We start from the raw sequence: 26,353 nt of genomic DNA, 5'->3' as shown, positions 1-26,353 counted from the left end.
GAAAGGGTCAGGAGGCCCTACGAGTCACGTCTCATGAAAGGGGGTGCATGTACACCACCCAGGTGGGGCCAGGAGATTCACATCCTAGAGGGCACCCTGCCCCTTCAACAGTCTACCTTCCTTGGATAACAAAGTAAACAACTGAGTGAGGTGCTGGAACCCACTCTCACAATTAAAAGAGGGGTTGTAGTATTTGTTCTGGAAGGCCTGAATTCTCCTTGGATCACTGGACTCTAACAGAGCTGAGAGTGCTTGCATCTTGTTTTGGTGAAGCCCCATCTGAGATCAGAGCTGCTCTGGGGAGCCCCAAACTCTAGGCCTGAATATGAAAATATCTTCTCTGTGTGAACCAGGGACCACTAGGAAAAGCTGTGAGGGTTTTATTTTTCTCATTTGTGAAGGGAGGAACTCATCAAGTCATTGATATGGACTAGTTCTGACGTGACACAGAGGAAATATAGGAAATCATCAAATTTACATTCATGACACTTCAGGAGGAAAGGCAGACACTGCGAATTCCCATTCACTGGTGTGGAGCTGCATGTAGGAAACTCAAACTCATCCACATGACCACTCTGCCTGTCATTCCTACCAGGGAAGCTGGAAGGTTCTGCAAACAAGATGAAATGGTGTCTTCCTGAACTGCACTAAGTGAGCTGCTTTCCTGTGCATACAAATTCGTGAGGAATTGGATGAAATACAGAATAGGTATTATTAGAGTGTGCTTCATTTAAAGACACAAAACTTTTCTGGGTTTCATAAAAGTAGACTATGACATCCAAGATTGATTGTTATTATTGATTCTGAAGGGGTTCAGAATAGGCCTCCCGAGGTGAGCCACTTTGGCATGTGAGTCCTTTTGAGTTGAAGGCAATGGCAGGCTCATGAGAAACTTTCACCTCTCCCTTTAAAAATTTAAATTTGGGGTCTTGCCCATAAGAGTTATTACCAAAGATAACTTTTTATGATGTATCTATAGGGCAGGGAAAACTTCTAACTACTGAACGTATGTTCTTATCATCCTGAGAATGACCTTTTTCCCCTCTGAAGCCCCACGGCGCCTTACGTCACCCTTAGCTCAGAATGCCACTTACACCTCATTTTAACTTCCTGTCTCTGAACCTCATACATATGTGAGGTCTCTGACTCTCTCATGTCGATTTAATGATTAGACCAGCCAGAGTACTGAGAGGAGTAGAGAAAAGTTTTTTTCTTCCCCAGAGTTCTGCAGCAATTCTTCCTTTAGAATGAAAGTATGGAAGCTGAGAAAGGCCATTTTAAGCCATTAGTTAATGTTTTCTAGTCAAATCACAATTTTTTGGGGCTTGATGGCATTCTTGGTGATATATAAACTTAGTAGCTATCAAAGGTTTAGTGCACCCTCGTCCACCCTGAGCTAACTGATGACATTCCTGCTAAATAACAGTAATCAGATTGTTTTCCAAAAATGATGCCAGGAACATTTGTCTGGATGTGGCATATAGTTAGTCAGGAGGTATTTCCTTACCCATCCTCTTCTGTCATTGCTTGTTGTCTTTCTTTTCTGTATGTCCTGTTTTGCCTTTGACCATTTCTCTGTGTCACACAGGGTCCCTTCACTTACAACATTAGGAGACCTGCAGATTTGTGGCACCTTCTCAAAGGTGAGTTTTTGTATGTGTGTGGGGTGGTTGTTTGCTTTTGGTTTGTTTCTAAATCTAGACGTTCAACGTTATTTGGATATTGGCTATCAGTGTCTTGAGGATGATGGATTCGTTGCCTCGGAAACCGACATGCATAAACTCAAATCACAAGAAATAGCATAATTTATTATTATTATTTCTACTCTGAGTTTTTATCCTTGGGACTTAAGGCACTACAGGAGTCAAAACTTATCCTAAACCTCTCACCTCCTTTATTAAAAATATAAAGAATTTAAAGATAACAGTTGAAGTAGCATGCGATTAAAGGAGGTATTTTAACAAAAACAGCTTTCGCCCAGCCCATCTCCATTTGATGCTGATCAAAACATATCATTGGCCATTTAGTAAAAAGCAAAACAAGAAAAAAAAAATGCAATAGACGTGCACACAGACACATAAAGGAATGGGAAAGAGAAAATGAAAGACTAGAGAAAGCCAAACTCTAGTCGTTAGGATGTGGCGGGAACAAACTATAGTTTTCTAAATGAGAATGTATACTTGTTGGTAGATCCAAGTTGTGGAGTCCAGTAGCAAGTGTTCTTTTTAGTAGACACCTTGTTTTTGCTGCCCCATACATCAACTGTATCATTTTCAACAGTACAGGTATCTATTTCATTGGTTGGCTGATCATCAAATGGGGATGTGATCTAACTGACAAGCCCTGTCATTCACGATGGGTTCCGGGATTTGAGGGCTTGATCTGCTTCTAAAGTGGCTCACACGGAAGCCTGGCAGGTTAGTGCTGGTGGTTAACACAGGCTTCAGTATCTCACCGAAAGGAACTTTCCCTAGGGCATCTTGGCAGCTGGCTTCCTCCAGCTCAAGTGATCTCCGCTTCAGGCTTTCATACAGAGAAAGGAATTCCTGCTAGAGGAACTCTCCTAGCCCATTCTTCATTCATTCTTGCTCATGGGAGGAGAAGGTGTTTCAGATTGGTGAATTTGGCGGAAAGAATTAAGCATGGTCAGTCAGCTTCTTTGGGGTTATTTTATTTTGGAAGAAGCATGTCCCTAGGATGCAGGCATTCTAATCTGGTTTTGGCCAGACAAGAGTAAAGGGCCAGCTCTTTGGGGAGGGATCCTGGAGTTGTCCAGCTGCGCCAGTAACTGGGTGGGTAAGCACATGTAATTGGGGTGAATTGAGGGTAAGCCCACATGGCTATAGCTCTAAAGCCATGATCCCCCACAGCCAGTGATCTACATGATTCACATTAACTAGTTCTGAGCACCACTGGAGGGTGGGGAAGATAGGGCCTCTTCAAACATCAACATTTGCTGGAAGAGAATAAGAGTAATTCAGCCAGTTTCTGAGGTACCAAATTTCTTCTCTAAATTTTAACATCTTCAAGGCCAAGGGTGTTGCTGTGTATAGTCCTTTTCATTAGCTCCTAAGAAGATAATCTCTATACTTCTTTCAGAGGGATATATGGGTAGGGAGTGCACAGGGAGTGGGAAAGAGAGAGTTGTTTTATTTTATCATTCTTGCCAAGTTTTCTCACCTGGTTTGGTCAAAAGTCTAATGGTTGTAGCAATGTGACAAATACCAACCAGTTAAAATTTTCCTGGCAGACTTGTTGACTTCAATCCTCTACTTCCTGTAGTAGTAGTAGTAGTAGTAATAATAATAATTATTATAATAGCACTTACTACTTCTGAACACCTACTATGAGCCCATCAGTGTACCATAAACTCTACATGCATTGTTTCTGATCTTAACATCAGCCCTCTGATACCATTTTCATTTTACAGATGAGGATAATAAGGCTCAGGGAGATTAGGAAATGTGCTCTAAGTCACCCATTCTTTCTGACTCCAAAGCTCATGCTCCTTCTATTTTGTTACATTGCTCCAAGTCCCTGCCCGTCTCTGCTTTTCAGGGTGGGGAGGGTAGTTAAGGAAGAATGTTTTTCCGAGGCTGGCTGACTTCTCCCTAGGGGGGTTTACAAATAACATAGAAACTCAGGAGACAGTAAGGCTGAGAATTCTACTTGGAGGTTATCTTACCCTTCCAATAACCCCCACTGCCTCCCCCCACCCCGCCAGCTATGAAACTGTTATTGTACCCATCTCAAAGTTGTACTGAGAGGCGTCTGCTCCACCAGGAGGTGTCATTATCTTTATAGTCTTTTTAAATGGCCATTGCCTAAGTAATAGAAATTGCATTTGACAATGGAAGATGGGATTCTTGGTCTCTGAGGGACCAAATCTACATCGCTATTTTGTTTTCCCATGGCAAACGGAATTTGAAACAACTCTAACATTGAGAGGCAAAAGCAGCAATTCCCTTAATAGGTGTGACAGGCATTATGATGGTTCCCTAAAGATGTCCATGTTCTTTTTCCTGGAACCTGTGAATATGTTATCTTACGTGGCAAGGGGACTTCTCAGATGTCATTAAATTAAGGATCTTGCAATGCAAGAGATTATCCTGGATTATCTGGTGGGCCCAATGTAATCACAAATTTCCTTACAAGGGAAGGAAGGAGGCAGGAGAGTCAGAGAAGATTTGACAAGAGAAGCAGAGGCTGCCTGGAGTGATGGGATTGCTAGCTGGGGCCTGTGAGCCAAGGCACGCAAGAAGCCTTTAGCAGGTGGAAAAACCAAGGGAACGGTTTCTCCTCTAGAGACCCCAGAAGCCACGGAGCCCTGCTGACCCCTTGATTTTAATTAACCCTGTGAGGCCCATTTTCTGACACCAGAACTATAAATAATAAATTTGTGTTGTTCTAAGACAGTAAGTTTGTGGTAATTTGTTTTAGTAGCAATAGGAAACCAACACAGTAGGATACTCTCTACCTTTCTCTGCTTAATCATTTGTGCAACTGGCCATGAAATATCCTGGTCAGAAACGCTGTGCCAACTGGTGATTCAGCCATTTAAACTTGTCTCACACAACAAGAGACATTGCAGCATATTATACCTGGTGTACCATTTTATTATAATATTACTGCTTTTCAAAACAGTCTTTTAGAAAAATGAGCTTAACACAATCTTGTTTCATCTTGATAAGACAAGAAATCTTTATAGATCAAAACCATTTCAGGGAGACCACCAGAGAATGCTGCATATCTTCTTACTTACTCTGAGGTATAATAAATACAAATCAGCAACAATGCAACTAATCGATGTCACATGTCCATTTCCTACTTGTGCTCTTGGAAAACAAGGCACACCCTATCACCCCTGGGAGACGCCCCTGGGTTTCCTGAGTCACAAAAAGTCAATGACCTCTGATCCGCTTGTAAGGGTAGTAGGCAGCTAATGCAAGTTCCTCTGAAGCTGATCCAGTCTGTTGGTGTGAAAGGTTAATGACCCTGGTTGGGGCACCACTTAGAGAGTGGGGCAAAGAGCATATAAACTTGGCTTCTATCTGAAAACTTTTGAAACTGCTTTGTTGATTGAAGGCATCTATGTCTAAATGACAGGTAACAGGATAATGATTTAATTAACCTTCCTATGGAAGCTGGTAGGGACCCTAAACAGTCATTTCCCGGTAGAAACTTTCACCACAAAACAAATTCAATTGATTTCTGTCTAGTCTCCCATCCTCTGTGGAAATCTGAAAGAGCAAACCAGTTCTAACTGCTTAAACCCAAGATCCCCCTAGGAGGGCTTCAATTTGCTGTTACTTCTGGGGTCCCGAAGGAGCCAGGTCCCAATAAATCCTATGTGGCTATGGTGCTAGGTGTCAGCTACTTTTAGATTCTTATTTCCCTCTGTGCTCTGCTTAAACATTTATGTAACTGGCCGTGAAACATCTGGGCTGTCTAGTGGAGACGTTCCATTTATTGATTAAAGGCTACATTTCTCTTAATGGGTGTTCATGCAATGGCCCCACTACTGCTAAATCCCAAATAAGGCATTCCTCCTTTAAACATTGAAAAGTGTCAGAGCAGTCTGCTAATGCTTGTCAGAATTTCAGAATTTCACATCAAATTACCAAAAGGAGATATTAGAGAGATTTTGGTGTTTTCATTTCACATTTTCCTTTCAACATATTCTCCGAGCCCCTCCATTGTGCTGGCGTACTTAGAGACGCTAACTAACGTAATGTTAATGTGGGCAATCAGGACCCTAGACCTAAATTTCAGTAGTTTCTCCGATTATTCACTGTTTGGGGTTATTTACATTTCCATTATTTCATCTGTAGTCAGACTGTGGAATGAACGTTAATGAAAACTGAACTCTGCAGTAAGCCTCTGCCAGATATGTGTTATGTAATCTACAGAATAACTGTCTGTTTGGGTCTTCTGATAAGCAGATCCTGGTTTATTGAGGAGTATCTCCTGTGAACTATATAAAAAAGAATTAACTGTAAAGGAGAGAAGCTCAGGTCATGGTGCAGAGCTGATAAGTTCTAGGCTAACTCAAAACAGAAGGGGCTGGGGGTGGGGTGGACTCAAGAAAGTTCTGTGTTGGACCGAAATGGCCAGGCTCTAGTGCCATTTGGTCTGTTTGGTCACTGGCTGGACTCTGCACAGGAAGAACCTGACCTCGTCTCAAATGGTGTAGCAGGTCCCAAAGGCACTGGTGCTGGAGGTCGTCAGCTCTCTGCACTCTTCATAGCTGAAGAGCAAGTCCTTTCTTTGAAGAGGGATCTGAGTGGCACAACGAAGTGCCACAATTCTCTGAGGGAGGCAAGATTTTATCTCTATGCTCTTAGAATGTTATGTGACACAGGGGCCCTCATAAGGAAATGAAGACACAAAGAAATGCCGAAACCTAACGCTTTAATATTATGATGCAAAAAGAGGGCAATTGTGGAGATGTAACTACATGGGGAGGCTAAAGGAAGAGAATTATTTCAACAATGTCCATTTTCATAGAATTCTCTTGGTCCCAGCTTCTTGTACTTGATGATAAGAATGCTACTTTCCTTCTGGTACAGGGAGGGCACTTTCAAATGGGAATTTTTTATCTCCTGTTTTCCAGAAGAAAACGGGAGATTAGAATGTCCCTATTACACCACAGAAATACAAAGGATTATCCAAGAATACTATGAAGGACTACATGCCACCAAATTTAATAACTTAGAAGAAATGGACAAGTTCTTAGAAACATATAGCCTTCCAAGGCTGAATCATGAAGAACTGGAAAATCTTAACAGGTCGATCACCAGTAACGAAATTGAATCAGTCATCCAAAACCTTCCCAAAATCAAAAATCCTGGACCAGATGGCTTCACCAGTGAATTCTACCAAACCTTCAAAGAGGATCTAATACCAATCATGCTCAAACTCTTCCAAAAAATTGAAGAAGAGTCAGTACTCCCTAACTCATTTTATGAGGCCAACATTACCCTGATACCAAAACCTGGTAAGGACAACACAAAAAAAGAAAACTACAGACCTATATCTCTGATGAATACAGATGCTAAAATCCTAAACAAAATTCTAGCAAATCGAATACAACAATGCATTAAAAAGATTATTCATCACGACCAAGTGGGGTTCATCCCCGGGGCACAAGGATGGTTTAACATTCACAAATCCATCAATGTGATACATCACATAAACAAAATAAAGGACAAAAATCATATGATTCTATCAATTGATGCAGAAAAAGCATTTGATAAGATACAACATCCATTTATGATTAAAACACTTACTAAAATTGGTATAGAAGGAAAATACCTCAACATAATAAAGGCCATATACGACAAACCCTCAGCTAATCTCATAATTAATGGTGAAAAGCTGAAGCCCTTTGCTCTACGTTCAGGAACATGACAAGGTTGTCCCCTATCACCTCTGCTTTTCAACATAGTGTTGGAAGCCCTCGCCAGAGCTATCAGGCAAGAGAAAGAAATAAAAGGCATCCAAATTGGGAATGAAGAAGTTAAATTGTCACTCTTTGCAGATGACATGATGCTATATATAGAAAACCCTAAAGACTCCACCAAAAAGCTATTAGAAACAATCAATGAATACAGTAAAGTTGCTGGCTACAAAATCAACGTACAAAAGTCCATTGCTTTCCTATATACCAACAATGAAATCTCAGAAAAAGAGATAGAAAAAACAATTCCTTTTGCAATTGCAGCAAAAAGAATAAAATACCTAGGAATAAACTTAACCAAGGATGTGAAGGATTTATATGCTGAAAACTATAAGACATTTTTGAAAGAAATTGAAGAAGACACAAAGAAATGGAAAGATATTCCGTGCTCATGGATTGGAAGAATCAACATAGTTAAAATGGCCATATTACCCAAAGCCATATACAGATTTAATGCAATCCCCATTAAAATCCCAATGGCATTTTTTAAAGAAATAGAACAAAAAATCATCAGATTTGTTTGGAACCACAAAAGACCCCGAATAGCCAAAGCAATCTTAAGAAAAAGGAACAATACTGGAGGTATCACACTCCCTGATTTTTGCTTGTACTACAGGGCTACAATAATCAAAACAGCTTGATATTGGCAGAAAAACAGACACATAGACCAATGAAATAGAATTGAGAACCCAGAAATAAAACCACATAAATATGGACACATAATTTTTTACAAAGAAGCTAAAAACATACAATGGAGGAAAGACAGCCTCTTCAATAAATGGTGCTGGCAGAATTGGATAGCTACGTGCAAAAGAATGAAACTGGACTGCTATCTGTCACCATGTACCAAAATTAATTCAAAATGGATCAAAGACTTAAGCATAAGACCTGACACAATAAACTGCATTGAAGAAAACATAGGTACTAAACTTATGGACCTTGGGTTCAAAGAGCACTTTATGAATTTGACTCCAAAGGCAATGGAAGTAAAAACTAAAATAAACAAATGGGATTATATGAAACTGAAAAGCTTCTGCACAGCAAAAGAAACTACTGACAAAATAATGAGGCAACCAACTGAATGGGAGAAGAATTTTGTAAACAGTGCCTCCGATAAGGGGCTAATATCCAAAATATACAAGGAACTCATGAAACTCAACAACAAAAAAACAAACAACCCAATTGAAAAATGGACAGAGGACCTGAGAGACATTTCTCCAAAGAGGATATACAAATGGCAAATAGACATATGAAAAAATGCTCAACATGGCTAATCATCAGAGAAATGCAAATGAAAACCACAATGAGATACCACCTCACCCCAGTCAGAATGGCCTTCATCAATAAGACAAATAGTAACAAGTGTTGGAGAGGCTGTGGAGAAAAAGGAACCCTCATACACTGTTGGTGGGAATGCAGACTGGTGCAGCTGTTATGGAAGGCAGTGTGGAGGTTTCTCAAGAAATTACGAATAGAATTACCATATGACCCAGCAATCGCTCTCCTGGGTATCTACCCAAAAAATCTGAAAGCACTTCTCTATAGAGACACATGTACTCCAATGTTCATTGCAGCTTTGTTTACGGTGGCCAAGACATGGAAACAACCAAAATGTCCTTTAATAGATGAATGGATAAAGAAGTTGTGGTATATATACACAATGGAATACTATTCTGCGTTAAGGAAAGATGATATAGGAGCATTTGTGACAACATGGATGGATCTTGAGAGTATAATGCTAAGTGAAATAAGTCAGACAGACAAAGCAGAGAACCCTATGATTTCACTGATATGTGGTATATAAACCAAAAAGAACAAGACAAACAAATGAGAAACAAAAACTCATAGACACAGACAATAATTTAGTGGTTACCAGAGGGTAAGGGGGTTGGGGGTGGGTGATGAGGGTAAAGGGGATCAAATATATGGTGATGGAAGAAGAACTGACTCTGGGTGGTGAACACACAATGGGATTTATAGACGATGTAATACAGAATTGTACACCTGAAATCTATGTAAATTTACTAACAATTGTCACCCCAATAAATTTAATAAAAAAAAAAAGAATGTCCCTATTGCATCTGCTGTTTTTAACTGTCTTTGGCTGTAAATAATCTTTATGCCAAAATGGTCTATTCTGGGTTGCATATTCTGCCATCCTTCATATGGCTATTTTATAGGAAACTAATGCATAGAGACCTTAAGTAATTTGGTTAAGATCATATACCTAGTAAGCAGCTTTTTCCATAATGTCCCACTACCTCTCTAATCAGACTAATGGAGATTTGCTGTTTGGGGCTTCTAATAGAGGAGGCAGAATAGGCAATAATCAGTACTGAGCACACAATGGGAATTTGAAAAATAATAAGTATTATTCTTCATCAATTTAAGCATATAATATGTGTTTTATTAACTAAGGCAATGAGAGTATAGCCCCTCCAACGCTGCACTATTTGAGGAAGTCCCTTATTCTAAAAGAAGTCTTCCACTGACCGTTAGAGAACTTTAAATTTCACCATTCACTCTCTTTAAAGCACTTCATTATGTTGCAAAAATCTGAGTGGAGCAACATATTAACATTGTTTTTATACTTACACTTCTCTTTTGTACAAGTTTCATTTATTTTTCAATAGACATTTATTGAGTGCTCTCCCTCAGGCAATGTTCAAGATACTTGTGACAGTAGAGACTAAAATAAACAAAAATCCCTGCGTTCGTGGATCTTGCATTCCAGAGTGGGAGACAGACAATGAACATAACACATAAGTAAATTAGGATGAATTGTGCCAAAGAGAAAAAAAAGAGGGGAGTAAAAGGGGATAGCAAATGCTGTATAGCAGGGTCAGGGGAGGTGAAATGTATGACATTTTAGGTAGGATGGCCAAGGAGATGTCACTGAGAAGGTGACTTCTGAGTAAAGACCTTAAGGAAGTAAGGAGTGAACCATGTAACTATTTGGAGGAGAATAGGCAGAGGGAACAGCAAGTGCAAATGCCCTCAGGTAAGATTGTGACTTACCTGAGTGTTCAAAGCACAGAAAGGTGACAAGCATAGATGGAGTGGAGAGGAAGAGGAGGAGAAGAAGAGGGCGGAGTATAACAGGAGATGAGTTCAAAGAGGGAACCATCCTGGGACGTCCCACTAAGTATTGTCGTGTAGGTCATGGCCAGTACCTTGGCTCCTATTCCAAGTGACATGGAAGCTATTGGAAGTTTCTCAGTGGAGGAGTGACATCATCTGACCTATGCTTTAATAGGCTTTCTGGCTGCTGAGTAAAAAAGTGATTGTATGGGAGCAAGAGCAGAAACAAACAAACAAACAATTGAAAAAATTGAAAAATTCCGGCAAGACCTGATGACGTAGACTTGGATGTGACAGTGGGAGGGATCAAATTTAGGACGTATATTTTGAGTGTAGAATTGATGGGATTTGTTGGTAGATCCAATCTGAGGTGTGAGAGAAGCAAGACATCAGACTGACACCAAGGTTGTTGGCCTGAGCAATTGGAAGTATGGGGTCACTACTAGCCAAGAAAGAAGACTGCGGAGGCAGCTCGCTCAGGGGGCATATCAGGAGCTCATTCTGCTGTGTCAGATTTGAGTTATGTAGGCAAGAGCTGCACAGGTTTAGAGTTCAGAGTGCAGGTCTGGGCAGGAGACGTAAAGGTAGGAATCTTTTGCATATCGCTGATATTTAAAGCAATGAGACCAGTTGAGATTATCTAGGGACTGAGTGAAGATGGCAAGAGAGGACCAAGTTTGCAGGCCTGGACCCTCCAACATTTAGAGACCAGGAAGATAAGAAGAAACCAACAAAGGAGACTGAGAAGAAGCAAAAGAGCTTCTAAAAAAGCTAAAACAGCTAAAAACAGGGAAAACAGCTAAAAGAGGCAAGTATTTCAAGTGATCAACTGTATTAAATGCTCGGAATGGAGCATGTAAGGTGAAAAGTGAGAAGTAACCATTGGATTTATAAATGTGCAGATCATTGGTGACATTGAGAAAAGTAGTTTCGGTGAAGTGGTGGGGATGAAACCTAATTGAACTGGGTTCTAGAAAAAATCAGAGACCATGAGTTTGTCCTTTAAGGAGCTTTCTTGCAAGGAGAAGGAGGATATTAGGGCAATGTGTGAAGGGAGAAGTGAGATTAAGAGAGGGTTTTTAAATATGGGAGATATGACAGTCTGTTAATGAAAATTATTCAGTAGAGAAGAAAAAAATTGATATAGGAGAGAAGGGAGAATTTCTATGATAGGTTACTTAACAGAGGAGAGAAGGGATCGAGGGCACGTGTGGAAAGACTCAAATTGTGAAAGGGTTCAAGATGTGGAGTGATTTGGAGGATTTAGGAAATGGATAGAAAGGAAGCCTGCAGAATCCACCAGTTGCTGTAATCTTTCTCTTGATGCTTTTGGGCACATGTGCTTGCCTATTACAACCCAGCTTTGGTTGTCAGGTCTCCTCTAAAGTCAGGTTAGCTGTGAGGAGGACCATACAGTCTTAAGAATTTGTACACAGGGAGGACAGCCATATAAGACCCAAACATGGTATACTCCTGTGGAAATGTTATAGCTGCCGCATCACTTATAGCTCATAAGTGTGTGGTCAGCTCAGACCCCAAGATCTGCTTCACATAAGCTGAATACTGGAAATTGGACAAACATACTTGAAAGAGGGAAGTAGCCCTGAAAGCTTGAGAACTAGAGAGAAGACAAATAAATACACAGAGAAGAGGCATAGGACACAGCAGGATGGTGCTGGTGCCTGGCCACAGAGAGGAGCCGTACCAAAGACGGAGCGATTTTAATAAGGTAGCGGAGAATTCTGCCCAGTTAAACATTCTTCTTGGGGAGAGCTTCATTCACATTCCACCTTCATTACTCAATTTAGTTTATTATTTAGTTTAATTAATATTTCAATTGCTAAATTACAAGGTTGGCAAAGATGGGACATAAGATGACTTTTGTGGGCCGGTTCTCTGCAGGCTCAATGAATTGCCTTTGCAACCATGACTTGAATATAGAGAGCTTTAAAGGGTTAAAAGGTAACAAGATTGTGCTCAACAGGAAAAGGGAGTGAATGAAGGAAGACGTGACACACCAGCTCTGAAAGGTATTACTTGTATTACCCTATTCCTTCCTTTCCTAGGTTTATATTTCTGCTCCTCTAGGAGTTCTCCAAGACAGGGTCAGAAATGATATAAAGTGGTTATGTTTGTGGGCTGGCAATTTAACTTGATCTACATCATACTCCAGAGGTTGTAGTTCATGCCTTTATTTTGACAGAGGCTGAGTGAATGTTACTTCCTCAAACTATAAAGAAATATACGTATAATAACCGTTATCTAAAATAGAAAAGAATAACAGCTAAGAGGAATAAGAAGTCCACATAGATTGTACCCAATTAAAAAAAAACATTACTGCTAATCTCCAACTAATAATCAACAAATTAGTCCAGATAGGACAAAGAATAAACACAAACACGATTTATTACTTTGAAGCTGAACAACTTTGCTGGATTATGAATCTGCAGGGAAGACAGAAATGATCTGTTATCTACATACAAAAGTTATGAGCAATAGTTTCCTGCCATTTACGGTTAGCTAAAGAACTCATTCTTGATTCACACCAGCAAACTGATAAAAAAATTTACATAAATATTTTAAGAGAATTGAAAGACAAGAGAGTAGAAGAAAAGGATGGTAAAGGAAACAAATACTACAAAACAGTGATATCTTTCAAAGGCTGTTAATTGAATTCTATTTGCAAACTTCGTTTTGAATGAGTTAATAAAAGTAAAAAAATTAACCAAACAAGATTGTGAAGAATTTACTAGCATTTTTAAAAGTGCTAGCAGCTAATCTCTTAATTAAATATAGCAATGTTCATTTTAAATACTCATGCTGTCTTTATACAAATAATATGTAGGTATTAGAAAATACAGATTAAAAAAAATTACTTGTAATTTCATCATCCAAAGACAATTTGTTAGTATTTTGGTGTATTAATGTTCAGCGTGTTTCCTATATGGCTTTTGGGCAGAGAAAAGAAATGAAGTAGAATAGATGAAATAAAATATTGAGGTGTTTTGAGGATTGTTCAAGGAATTTTTAAAGCTATATTATGAATAATTGACATGATAATTATTTTTAAATAATTGACAAATGTAAAATTTTCCAGATGAAACAGTAAAATCTGGAAGGCAATGAAAACATCACAGAGAATGAGTGGGGGGGTGGACAGTCCAAGTGTACATTTGATTAGTGCTTTTCAAGGCATGATTGTCGATCCATTTGCAAGTCACAAAAATAATTAAGTGGTCTTGACCAGTACTAACCAGACAGAGGAGGAGGAGGAGAAACAGAATGAAACTGTAAGCATCATGATGCAGTTCTGAAAATGTGTTTCGTGTATGTGCACACTGCGTTGCCATGGATAATGCACTTCCTTCTCTGAATTGAGGCAAAAAGTGTATAAACACCCCAGCATTAGACTGAAATCTCATAGAACAAAGAGCAAGTGGAGAAAGGATTCTATCTCCAGATGATAATACTCTCTAGTCCAAAGAGGAATAAGAAAGGAGAAAATCACTGGATCCAATCAGAACCTTATGCCCTGATGCCAATCTTATACTGCTTAGCTAATGGAGATGGACTGACCAGTTGGTTGATCTGCTGGATATACAATTAGTACAGTGGGGGAGGAGCAAACTTTCCTCTTCCCTCAAGGTTCTTCTGCCTAGTCTAATAATCAAATAGATATGAGACAGATTAGCAAGAGAAAATACCCAAATTTAATACATATATATATATGGGAACCCTGCATACATGAAGGAACCTCTTGTGCATATGGGGTCTCTGATTCTTTTATGTATGCAGGGTTCCCATACATATGTATGCCCTGCCCTATAGATAGGTCAAAAGAGGTTATCTCTGATAATATCTTATTATGGGCAAGGCCCCTAATGCAAGACCTTCTAGGTAGTTAAAGGGAGGGGCAAGAGTTTCTCTTGAGCCTGAAGCCAAAATTGCCCTTAGCTCAAAACAATCCGCATACTACAGAAGCACATCTTAGGGTAACTTGTCCTGAACTCCCACGATACTTTAGAGGCTCATCACATAAAAGAACTGCACTTCTTCAGGATGCTTCTGATGCTTCACTCCCGGATCCTACAGGGGTTGAACGAGCATGCTTCCTCTGACGGGTTTGCCTATGCCTTGCAGCCTTGACTAAAATCTCCCTTAGGTTTAAGGGGTTGGATGGGCCACCCCCGTGCCCCAGGCCAAGCCTGCAGCCAGTGGTTCTCAGTTAAATTAAATCACAGCAATATCTACACTGCTAGGCAGGGAGAAGACTGCCAGTGGTTTGGAACATAACCCAGTGTGCTATTAAAAAGCACAGGATGACAATACAATGTGCTGTCTGAATGAGGTATAGAAGTACTGGCATCAAGCACAGAAACAGGCTTGTTAGAGGGCGAGTATGAGTCACTGAGTCCTGGAGACCTCGGGCCATTAGCTATAGTCAAATGTCATCCCTGCTAATCACTACTAATTGATGACCCAGGGCTCTGCTCCGTCTTTTAGTGAGAGCTAGTCATGTGTCAGCCACCCTGCTGCCTACAAACATCATTTGGTAGACATGTTGAGAGGACTGGGTGCCTGTGCCCACATAAGAAGAGTAAGGTGGCAGAGTTTATATACACAATTGTTATATTCATCACCGTAGGGGAGCTCAAGTGCAGGTCTTTATTTCAAGTGATACATTGAAAAAGAAAAGGGAAATACAAAGTTACTGTCTTCTTAATTTTTCCTCTTCATGTGAGGGCATAGGGAGGGAAAAGGAGCCTCAAAAAGACAATGTGGTACATATATGCAATGGACTATTATTCAGCAATAAAAAAGAATGAGATCTTGTCATTTGCAACAACATGGATGGACCTAGAGGGTATTATCCAAGTGAAATAAGTCAAAGACAAATAGTGTATGATTTCACTTATATGCTGGAATCTAAAAAAGCACAACAAATGAACAAATAGAGCAGAAACAGACTCACAGATACAGAAAACAAACTGGTGGTTGCCAGAGGGGATAAGGGGGGGGGGGGAAATGCGTGAAAAAGGTGAAGGGGAATAAGAGGTACAAACATCCAGTTACAAAATAAATAAGTCACGGGGATGTAATATACAGCACAGGGAATGTTGTCGATAATATCATAATAACTTTGTATGGTGACAGATGGTTACTAGATTTAGCATCATGGCCACATTGTAAGGTATATAAATGTAGAGTCATTATGCTGTATACCTCAAACTAATATATAATATTGTATGTCAACTATACTTTAATTAAAAAAATTAAAAACTATTTAAAAAGTGCCCCCATGTATTATTAGTCCTGCAGGGGATATGAAAGAATAGAAAGTATATCTGACTAAAGAGATCACACATGATATCAAACATCTAAAGAACAAATCATGGCAATATAGGTGGTATTTGTGTGTCTATTGTCCACCCACATCTTCTTTCTATTGGTTGATGGCTGCCACAGGGAGGCTAGGACAGCTGCCTCTCACTCCTTAAATCCTCTGGTTTCTCAACTTCTGTTTGTGTAGGGACACAGTTCTCAGTTCTCTACTGTACCTTCAATTCTGAGGCGTAATCAGGAATTGCAGAGGCATCCAGTTCTTTCTTTCCCATGTATCAACGGCACTCAAGAGAATCAGAGTGTGAAGAGGCTAGGGAATCCTGAGTATAAATGATTCCTCCAAATCTTTTACAGATTGTTTTTTTTCTTGCCCTCCCTTTCTCTCTCTCATATATCTTACACAGTCTGAACTCCTTCCTCAGAAGTACTGTCAGAAAATGGCCAGAGGTTGACTGTATTTTAATTCTGGTTGAATTCCTAGTTGGTACTTAATAGGCAGAGCATTTGAAAGGTCAGGGAAAATCCTAAACTGGACAGAACCTACATGTTTACAAGACCTCTCTGTCTCTTAATCTTAGAGTGACAATGACATTTATTCAATAAATATCGATTGAGTCCCTATGGTGTTGCAAGGCTTTGTATGGAGAGGATATAAACTTTTTCTGTTTCAAAGATGATTTTTTGTTATATAATAATCAAACCCCACAATTTTAAAGATGATGTTTTTTCTCACCTGCTCCTTGATGAAATGGTCTATGCTTGGCTTCATGTGAGCCCCTTATTCAAAGCTGGGCTGACAATCTTCAGGGAAATCTAAGTAACCACCCCATTGCTACACCTCCCACTTATCACAATGATATGAGAACACAGATCCAGGAACCCTGGGGCTCTCAGCCCCTATGAAGGTGAATGCTGGGCCCCAAGAGAGCAGCTCTGGCCGCTAAATTGCACACACAGCATCTTGCCTGCAAGAGCTTCCGAGTGCTCTGAGAACACTCTAGTCTTATGATGCCTCTTTTCTGCAAAAGCGTCATTGTCGAGGTCAAATGACTTGCCCCATTATCACTGGGCAACTCAGCTGCTACACCAGAAATAGAATCCTGCCCTGCAGGATTCTACTCCTGACTGCCCTGCAGGACCTTAAAACACTGCAAACCCTTGGGGCAGGATAAAGAGGTCACCCACTGAGTCCTTGCCTTCAATTAAATACAAAAGCTCACCTGGCCCCTGAGGTAATAATGGTCCTTGAAACTTGGAGTATGCCACCATCCTCTCCAAACCCACCTCACCTCTGAAAGTGACCCAAGGAAGACAATGCAGGCTAAGTAGGCAGAGCAGGCTGGAGCATTTGCTCTGTTGGATAGAGCAGAGCCGTGTTCCAAAAGAGTAATCTAAACTGAGGCTGGGGGCTGGGCTCCCCAAGGCATGCACTTAGGCTGCAGGAAGGAGATGACAGATGTTGGGCTTGCAGTTCTGCCCACGTGCTGAATGATCCATGGAGCAGTAGCGTTGGTCTCAGAGGGCAGCTATCCAGTTGTTGGATGGAGCAGAAGTACAAAACAACAGGGTACAGTAGAGGCTAAGATGCTACAGTAAGACTACCTGAGTTCAAGTCTCACCTCTTGAGCTTGCTACTCCTTATTACCTGCGGGACACTAGGTAATTTACTTCACTACTTTTTGCCTCAGTTTCTTCATCTGTAAAATGTGGATGATAATAGCACCTAAGTCATATGGCTCGTTGTTAGGATTAAATGAGCTAAGATGAGGAACATACTTAGTACCTGGCATGTAATAAGTATCAGCTGACTGTTTGCTATCATATATTTACTCAAAGGTCTATTAGGCAACCATTAAAAATAATGGCTATAAATAGTGGTGTGCTGGTAAATGTTTAACAACCCACTCTATGGGGAAAAAAACCTGAGATTTGTAATGTTTGCTGATTTCAATGGCTGAATTATTCCCATCATGGTTGATTTCAAGAACACAGAGTGAGGAAGAGGTGACAGTCAGCTCTCAAGAGCCAGCGCGTTGCTGGTTATGAAGCCCAGGTAATAACATGAAAGATGCTATGTATAATATATATATCTATATATATATATATAAAGATATATATATAGATATATATGTGTATATATATATATATATCTATTATGTGAAAATAAGGATAAAATAAGAAATACAAATGATTACCAATTATGTAAAAATCAAGTGTGTGTAAAGAAAAAAATAATGCAAGGAAATACACTAAATACTGTTTTAAAAGTGGTGGAAATGTAATGAATTCTTTTATATATTTTTTTGTTTTCCTTAAAGTATTTGTGTTAATTTTATAGTGGAAAAGCAAGAAGAACTACACACACACACACACACCGTTCTTATTATGGAAAATACCAAACATACAGAATAATATAATTTACTCTAGGTACTCATTGATCAACAATTATCATTGCTTTGCCAATCTTTTTTCATTTTAATCGAAAGAAATTTCTTTCATTCCATTTATCCCAGAGGACATGTCATTTTACCTGAAATAGTCTAATATAATAGATAAGAGATTTAAAAAAAAACAAAAACACCATTATCACATCCAACAAAATTAATAATTCTTCAATATAATCTAATACTCAGTCCATAGTTAGATTTCCCCAGTTGGGTGAGTTATCTTTTATAATTTCCTTGAATCAGGGTTCAGACATGCCATTAAGCTGTTTTAAGTCTCTTTTATTCCATAACAATGATCTCTTTTTTTAAAAAAAAATCTCTTTCATGCCAACAATTTATTGAAGAAACTGATGATCTGTCCAATGTAATATCTGACATTCTAGATTTGGCTGAATGTTTCCTCATGTTTACTTGTACCTCGAGACCCCATATTTCCTATAAACTGCTGGTTAGATCCAGAGTGACTCAGAGAAGAACCCGTGATGGATGGTGACATGTATTTCCTACTGCATCACGTTATGACACACACGATGTCTACTTGTGTTACTTTTGTCAATGCTAAGATTGATCTGTGGATTTAGACATGTACCACATTTAAAAACAAAATTAAATAGGAGAAAATAATTGGAAGAATCCACTTAGACTATGAGTAAGGAAGTACAGGGTTTCTATTAGTCAAGAGAATGGGCCATGCTGTTTGTGTGTCAAGATTTGCAGGCAGAAGACAGATACAGGCCCTTGAGCCCAAGGTTCTCAGCTTCCCACTCTTTTGTGGCGGCACAGCCCCTCTGATTGAGTTTGGTGTCTCCTGTGTCATCAGAAGGACATATGTTCTTATAAAACTTAGGAAGATGTGACAATTTTAATAGAGGCTCAATTAGCGCTTTGCAAAGATAATAACACATTCTCTGATTTGAGTCCATCACAGAAATGCCAGATACAGAATAAACTGATTTCAGCAAAACATTAGACAAGGTCTATCCTAAACTCCTTCAGCTCCACTGAAAGTTGCTTGCTCACTACAACAGCCTAGAGTGGCTTCCCTGCCCGGGCTCCCACCTCCATTCATCCTTCAAGCTGCGACTGCCAGAGTTCTACAGTACAAATCAGTCCCGTTCACTGTCCTCGCTGGACTTTTCCACTGGCTTTCTGTGGCCTGCTGGGAAAACTCAAAATTCTTTAATTTGTCACGTAAGTTCCTTCGTGATCTAGCCTGTGTCCACCTCCCTATCTTCTCACCCATACTTCTTTTTCTTCTCTCTTTCGGTATGTCATGATTTCATCCAGTCCTCTAACTACACTGAACTCCATGGTGTTCTCTAGATACTACATCTGCTCCTTCACAGCTCTGGGGCGTGGGTATGATCACCCGCTGCCTAGAAGGCCTTTCCTTTTGCATTCTTGGCAGGTCCCATCCTTGAGACTCCTGTGCCAAGCCACTTTGACCTCCCTGGTCTGGTTGGAAAGCCCATTCTCTCTTTCCCGAGAGGTTCGCATAGTACCCAGACTCGCCGTTGCACCCCAGCCGACTGTCCTGGGCTGGCACGTTGCAGGTGCTCAGTCAACATTTGCTGAATGAATGAATTTAAAATAAAGCACTGTAGGAAAGATGAAAAAAGTGCCAGGTGACTTTGTCATTGGCTGAACAAGCACATCCAAAATATTGCTAAGTGCTAAGTGACCACATCTGCACTGGAACACCCCTGGCTCTGTCCTTATTTCTATTTGCTCAACATTTTTATCCCTTTTTGAGCTCGGGTTCACATAGGAATTTCACCTCCTTCTAGCTGGTGGCATAGGTATGTACCAGTTTCCTCATTTATAAAATGGGGATGAAAATGGTATACATCACAAAGCTTGTGCTGAGGACTCAGTGAGTTAAGATGCTTGAAGTGCTTAGAATAGCACCTGGAACATAGTTTTACATATATGCTTGTTATTAATATTTCCACATAGGTCTTAACATCTCTACTTGATGGTTGGCTCTTCAAAGGTATAATTTATACCTGATTAAGTTTTATTTTCTCCACAGCATTTGACATAAAGCTTTGGAGGATGAATGACTATCACGGAAGCATGGGGAGATCATTCAGGGGGGTGGTAAACAGGATGGACTATGGAGCCAGGCTTCCGGGTTTCCCATCTGGGTTCCTCCACTGACCATGGATGACCTTCTGCACACAGATTTAAGCCCTTTGTGCCTCCATCTCCTTGTCTGTAAAATAATGATAATCATGGATCTGTTTGAGGGTTACGTGAGCTCATTTATGTAAAGCTCTTAGCACAGTACCTGGCACATGGGAACAGCTTGATAAATGTAAGTTGCTGTGATTAAATATTTTCCTTTCTTGGAATATTTGCATTTTTGCATTAACTAAATAGGAGACCTATTTGGGGGCAAGTGAGCATTTTAGATCTTTTGGGTTATTTTTTCATTCCAGAGTCTTATACTTACACAATAAGGTGGTTGGAATCCTACCTCTTCACCAGAATGAATGACTTCTACTTCTATCATTGGCTATATTCAGTACAGCGCCTCCCACTAACTCACAAAAAAAAAAAAAAAAAAGCAACCAGATAATTCAGATCCAAGGATGGAAACAGTCCAGAGAATTCAGGACAAATGGGGTTCTTCAGCCAAGAGCAGGTGAGAACCTCCAGAGGGCTTTGACTTCACAGCTAGGGCACCTTGAGGTGAAAACAGGCCCAGATGGAGATTAAAGCAGAATACCAGGATTTCTCAGACAACTCAGCCTTGGACCTGAGCTGAACTGACCATCCCTCTGGGAGTGCTCCTTAATTGGGAGCAAGACTTAGTGAAGAAGATAGGGGAAGGTGGCCTGGTTCCTGGCTTCCTCACAGCTAAGGGCCCCAGGGAATGGAAGGAATTGAGTCATCTTGCAATCGCTTCTGTATCCTAGATATGCCATATTTTTCTCCTGAAAGTTTATCTCGGAGATGTTGTGAACATACATTCTTTGCTTTTTAACCCAAGTTCAAATGTCCTTTTCACATGACTTCTTGTAATAAGTACTTTTCTTTCACAAACAATCCAATCAAAAAATAGGCAAAGGACCGGAATAGACATTTTTCTAAAGAAAACATACAAACAATGGATAGACACATGAAAAGATGCTCAATATCACTAATCATTAGGGAAATGCAAATCAAAACCAGGAGCTGTCACCTTACACCTGTCAGAATGGCTATTATCCAAGAGACAACAAAGAACAACTCTTGGAGAGGATGTGGAGAAAAGGAAAGCTTTGGGCACCGTTGGTGGGAATGTAAATTGGTGAAGTCATTATAGAAAATAGTATGGAAGTTCCTCAAAAAATTAAAAATAGAAAAATCAAAAAATAAAATAAAAGAACAAAGAAAAAAGGAAAGGAAAAAAGAGGAAAAAGAAATAGAACTAAGATATGATCTAGCAATTCCATTTCTGGGTATTTATCTGAAGAAAACGAAAACACTAATTTGAAAAGATATATACACCTCTATGTTCATTGCAACATTATTTACAATAGCCAAGATATGGAAGCAACCTAAGTGTCTGTTGATAGACAAACGGATAAATAAAAACGTATATACAACAGACTATTATTCAGCCATAAAAAAAAAAATGAAATCTTGCCATTTGTGACAACATGAATGGATCTAGAGGGTATTATGCTAAGTGAACCAAGTCAGACAGAGAAAGACAAATACCATGATTTCACTTACATGTGGAATCTAAAAAACTAATGAAGAAACAGAAGCAAACTCACAGATACAGAGAAAAAAATTGATGGTTGCCAGAAGGGAAAGGTATGGGGGATGGGAGAAAAACGGGAAGGGTTTAGGAAGTAGAAACTTCTAGTTATAAAATAAATCACGGGGATGTAATGTACCGCATAGGGAAGAGAGTCATTAATAGCATAACATTAGGTTGGTGCAAAAGTAATTGCGGTTTAAAAGGTTAAAGAGTTGCAAAAACCACAATTACTTTTGCACCAACCTAATAACTATGTACCACGACAGATGGTTACTAGACTTATTATGGCAGTCACTTCATAAGGTATAGAAATGTTGAATCACTATGTTGTATACCTGAAACTAACATAATTAACGATAATTAAGTCAACTATAATTAAGTCAACTATAATTAAAAAAAAATAAAAGTACTTTTCTTTCTTAAATCTCACTCCTCACTAACTGCCCCCAAACTATTTATGATAAGCTTTTAACCATTCTAAAATATCATCCGGCTGCCCAGTTACATTCCCTGTATCTACACAGTTTATAGTGGTCAAGGAGGAGGAGGGTTTTGAGCATTTGGGGTCTCTCCTATAATAATGACACCAGCTAACATTTACTGAGCACTTACTACGTACCGAACATGTTCCTGAATTATCTCACGTATTCTCGCAGGACATAGGGTTAGGTGCCAGAATGAAGCCTATTTTGCATATGAGAAATCCGAGGAAGCAGAGTTAAGAAACTTGCCCAATGTTGTACAGGTTGCAAATGACAAAATTAGATTTCAAAGCACGGGTGTTTGACCGGGGGTAGGGGGCTGAGCTCTAACCTACAGTGAACACCACTCCTCTTTTTCCACCAATTCCGTAGTAGTTCATATATGCTATGATCTGAATGTGTTCCCCCTAAGTACATATGTTGCAATCCTAACTCCCACGGTGATAATATTAGGAGGCCGGGCATTTGGGAGATAACTAGGTCATGACTGGGATGAGTGCCCTTATCAAAGAGGTCTGAGAGAGCCCTGGCCCCTTCCACCATGTGAGGACACAGTGAGAAGCCAGCAGCCTGTAACCTGGAAGAAGGCCCTCACTAGAACCCGACCACACTGGCACCCTGTTGTCAGACTTCCAGCCTCTAGAACTGTGAGTAATAAACTCCTGATGCTTTTAAGCCACCCAGGAGATGCTGTTTTGTTACAGCAGCCTCAGTGGACGACAACAGTGTGCCTGCAGAGGACTGAGCCTAGCACAAAACCACGAGGGTTTGCAACTCGGGATGGTCATGCCCTTCCCCAGTCCGTGAGGCCACAACCTTCTCCCCACTTGCCATTCACTTTAAATCATTTATTCAACAAATACAGAGTTGATCAAAACCTGACACAGCTCTCCCTGACTTTAACCAACAATTACTGCTCTTACGGAGCCTACCGTGTCCGTGGGACACCAGTGCAGATGCAGTAATTACACACACGTGGGCAACTGGGACAAGCGCTACAAGGCGGAGGAGATCTATGGTCGTGTAAGGCGGGAACTGTCCAGGTTTAGGGACGTCAGAGAAGGCTTCTGTAAATCAGTGACAAAAGAGGTGATATCTAAAGAAAGAGGAGAAGGGGAAAACAGCATGGGAGACCCTGTGACAGGGAGGGAGCGTAGAACCTCCTGTGACGGAAAGCTGACAGTGGCGAGAAGAGAAGAAGCCTGACTGTGCTAAGGACTTGGTCTTTAACGTAAGGGCAGTGGGAGGCCTCTGAGCCGCCAGCTTTGGACTTCCATCCTTGAAAAGCTGTGTGGATCCAGCAGGGCCTTTACAGGGACCATCTGTGTCTGGTACCCGTGGAGTAACAGGAGGCAGGTCTTTATCAGCATCCCAAGAATTAGACCTACGTCATTGTGATGGCCAACTTGGGAATAGAGAGAACCAGGCCCTGGCATCTTCCCGACCTGCCTGCAAGCTCGCTTCCTTTGGCCTGGGGGAAAGGACAATTCCAGGAAGATGGCAGCTCCCAGGTGGAGATGGTAATCACAGAACTTGTTTGCAATGAAGATTAGTGGTACCTCTTTGCAAAGAAACCAGCCCAGAATAAGGAGTAATTTTAGTGCACTCAGCAGAATTCCACAGCGGTGCACCCTGTCTCTGCCTTTTCTGCCAGATAGCATTATAAATTCTCTGCTTGAAAAGTGTGATTATGTGTGGTTTTCTGGTACAAAGCTTCCACTGGCATTCCATAAGCATAAAGAATAGTGACTCACTTATTACTCTTGCTACTTAAATACTATTCACTAAACTTTGTTAACAATAAAGAGTTACTATAAAATGAGTTCTCGGGGCGGCTGAATGGCTCAGTTGGTTAAAGTGCGAGCTCTCAATAACACGGTTGCCAGTTCAATTCCCTCCATGGGATGGTGGGCTGTGCCTCCTGCAACTAAAGATTGAAAAGGGTGACTGGACTTGGAGCTGAGCTGCGCCCTCCACAACTAGATTGAAGGACAGCGACTTGGAGCTGATGGGCCCTGGAGAAACACACGGTTCCCCAATATTCCCCAATAAAAAATTTTTTTTAAAAAGTTCATCTTTAAAAAAATAAAAAAAATGAGTTCTCAGCCTCTCTCAATACAATTTTCCTTTTGGTTTCAGATCCCATTTACAATGTCATCTAAGAAAATTCACTTCTCTGAAAGGTTTTGTGTATGTGTCGGGGGGTGTATTTACTTATTTATTGTTTATTTATGCTTTTATTTTGTCTTTCAAGTTACCTCAAGTGACTGATTCTGATATAAGTACCCACAGTCCCATTCCACAGACTTCAAGATCCTTATTGCAGCATTGGTTGTAATAGTAAAAAAACTGGGAACAGCCCAAATGTCCGTTTTGTTATGATACACTATACAATGGAATACTAGATAGTTGTTATAAGAATGAGGTAGCTCTATACGTACTGACATAGAAAAACCTTTAAGATATATTATCAAATGTACAAAGCAAACTACAGTAAATTATGGCCATAGTTTTATAAACCAAAAGATTAATGATTTTATTATATGCCACGTGTATGTATGTATGTATGTGGGTACATGCATATATTGTATACGGCAAAATCTGGAATAATAGACACCAAACCTTAATAATGGCTATTTCTGGGGTGTATAGCCTATATTTCTACAGCATTTTAATTTTTTTTTTCACATATGACTTTGTATTCCTTTAAAACCATAAAAAGAAGTTTTTAAAACTCCGGTTGGAAAGATTAGATTTGACCTCATGGAAGAGCTGACATTTCATGCCATCAAAAACTCTGAGTTGAAAAAAACCTTAAAAGACGTCTAATTTTGTAGTTTCCAAATGCAAGGTTGTATTGTAATTGCATTAGAAGTACCAGGGAAACTTTTTTTTTTTAAGGAGGGCGGAGCTCACAGTGGCCCATGCCGGGATCGAACGGGCAATCTTGGTGTTATTAACACCATGCTCTAATCGACTGAGCTAACCAGCCACCCCAGGAAAACATTTTTTAAAGCACAGATTCTTAGTCCCCATTTTCCAGCAATTTTGAGTCAGAATTTCTGGGAAACCTATATTATTAAAACAATCCCCAGATGACTCTGGTACTAAGCCAGACATAAGAACCATTCTGTTCAACCTCCTAGCCAATGCAATAACCCTCCTCTAGGAGCTTGGAGGCAGATCCCTTCAGAGGTAGACATTTAATGCACCTATAAGAACCTTCTAGAGAGAAGATTCCATGTGTCATTGATCTGATGTAGCTGGGACTCCCTTGCCCCTGCAAGATCTTGGTAAAATTGATTCAAACAATAAAAATTTCATAGCACGTTAAAATTCAAAGTCTTTCCAAGACCTTTGCAAATTTCAGGGAGAGGGCAGAGAGGGAGGGAAGTAAAGGGGCCAGGTACCTTATATTGTGATGGAGGTGGGAGCACCTTCTCAGGCTCTGGGCTCATGTGTCTTCACATCCGATCTCAGTCTTGTACCACCTCTACCTCTACAATCATTGTATTTGAGGGGTGGGGCACTAGGCAGCATTCACAATGCTGAGCACTGAAAAACAACTGATGCTTTTTCACAGTCTCTTCCCTCCCTCCCTCTGCTCCAGTCACATGGACTTCACATTCTTTTTCATCAAAGTTTTGCAAGGCTCAACCCCTCACCTCATTCAGTTTCCTGTTTAACTATCATCTCAGAAAGGCCTTCCCTGACAACTCTACTCCTCCATTGCTTTCCTTGGCTTTGTTTTTTAAAGCTATGGCAATTCCCATGATCTGACATATGG

General features: G+C 40.2%; 1 protein-coding gene across 2 annotated transcripts in view; it reads right to left on the bottom strand.

The window, feature by feature from the left end:
- The window catches only part of FAM169A (family with sequence similarity 169 member A), a 125,968-nt gene extending 99,846 nt beyond the window's left edge, over positions 1-26,122 (bottom strand). Inside the window, exon 1 of one of the 2 annotated variants that reach the window (XM_081053455.1) lies at positions 25,977-26,122. Coding sequence is in view for 1 of the 2 variants with exons in the window: in XM_081053453.1 (XP_080909579.1) it covers positions 25,977-26,024 (48 nt within the window). In the remaining variant the exon portion in view is untranslated. The remainder of the gene's footprint in view (positions 1-25,976) is intronic. The other variant, XM_081053453.1, reaches the window with a different exon arrangement.
- Positions 26,123-26,353: the final 231 nt, after the last annotated feature.

This window comes from Rhinolophus hipposideros (genome assembly GCF_964194185.1).
Source record: "Rhinolophus hipposideros genome assembly, chromosome: 7".
Lineage (NCBI taxonomy): Eukaryota > Metazoa > Chordata > Mammalia > Chiroptera > Rhinolophidae > Rhinolophus > Rhinolophus hipposideros.
Note: the sequence above shows the minus strand (reverse complement) of the source record. Positions and strands in the feature narration are given on the sequence as shown.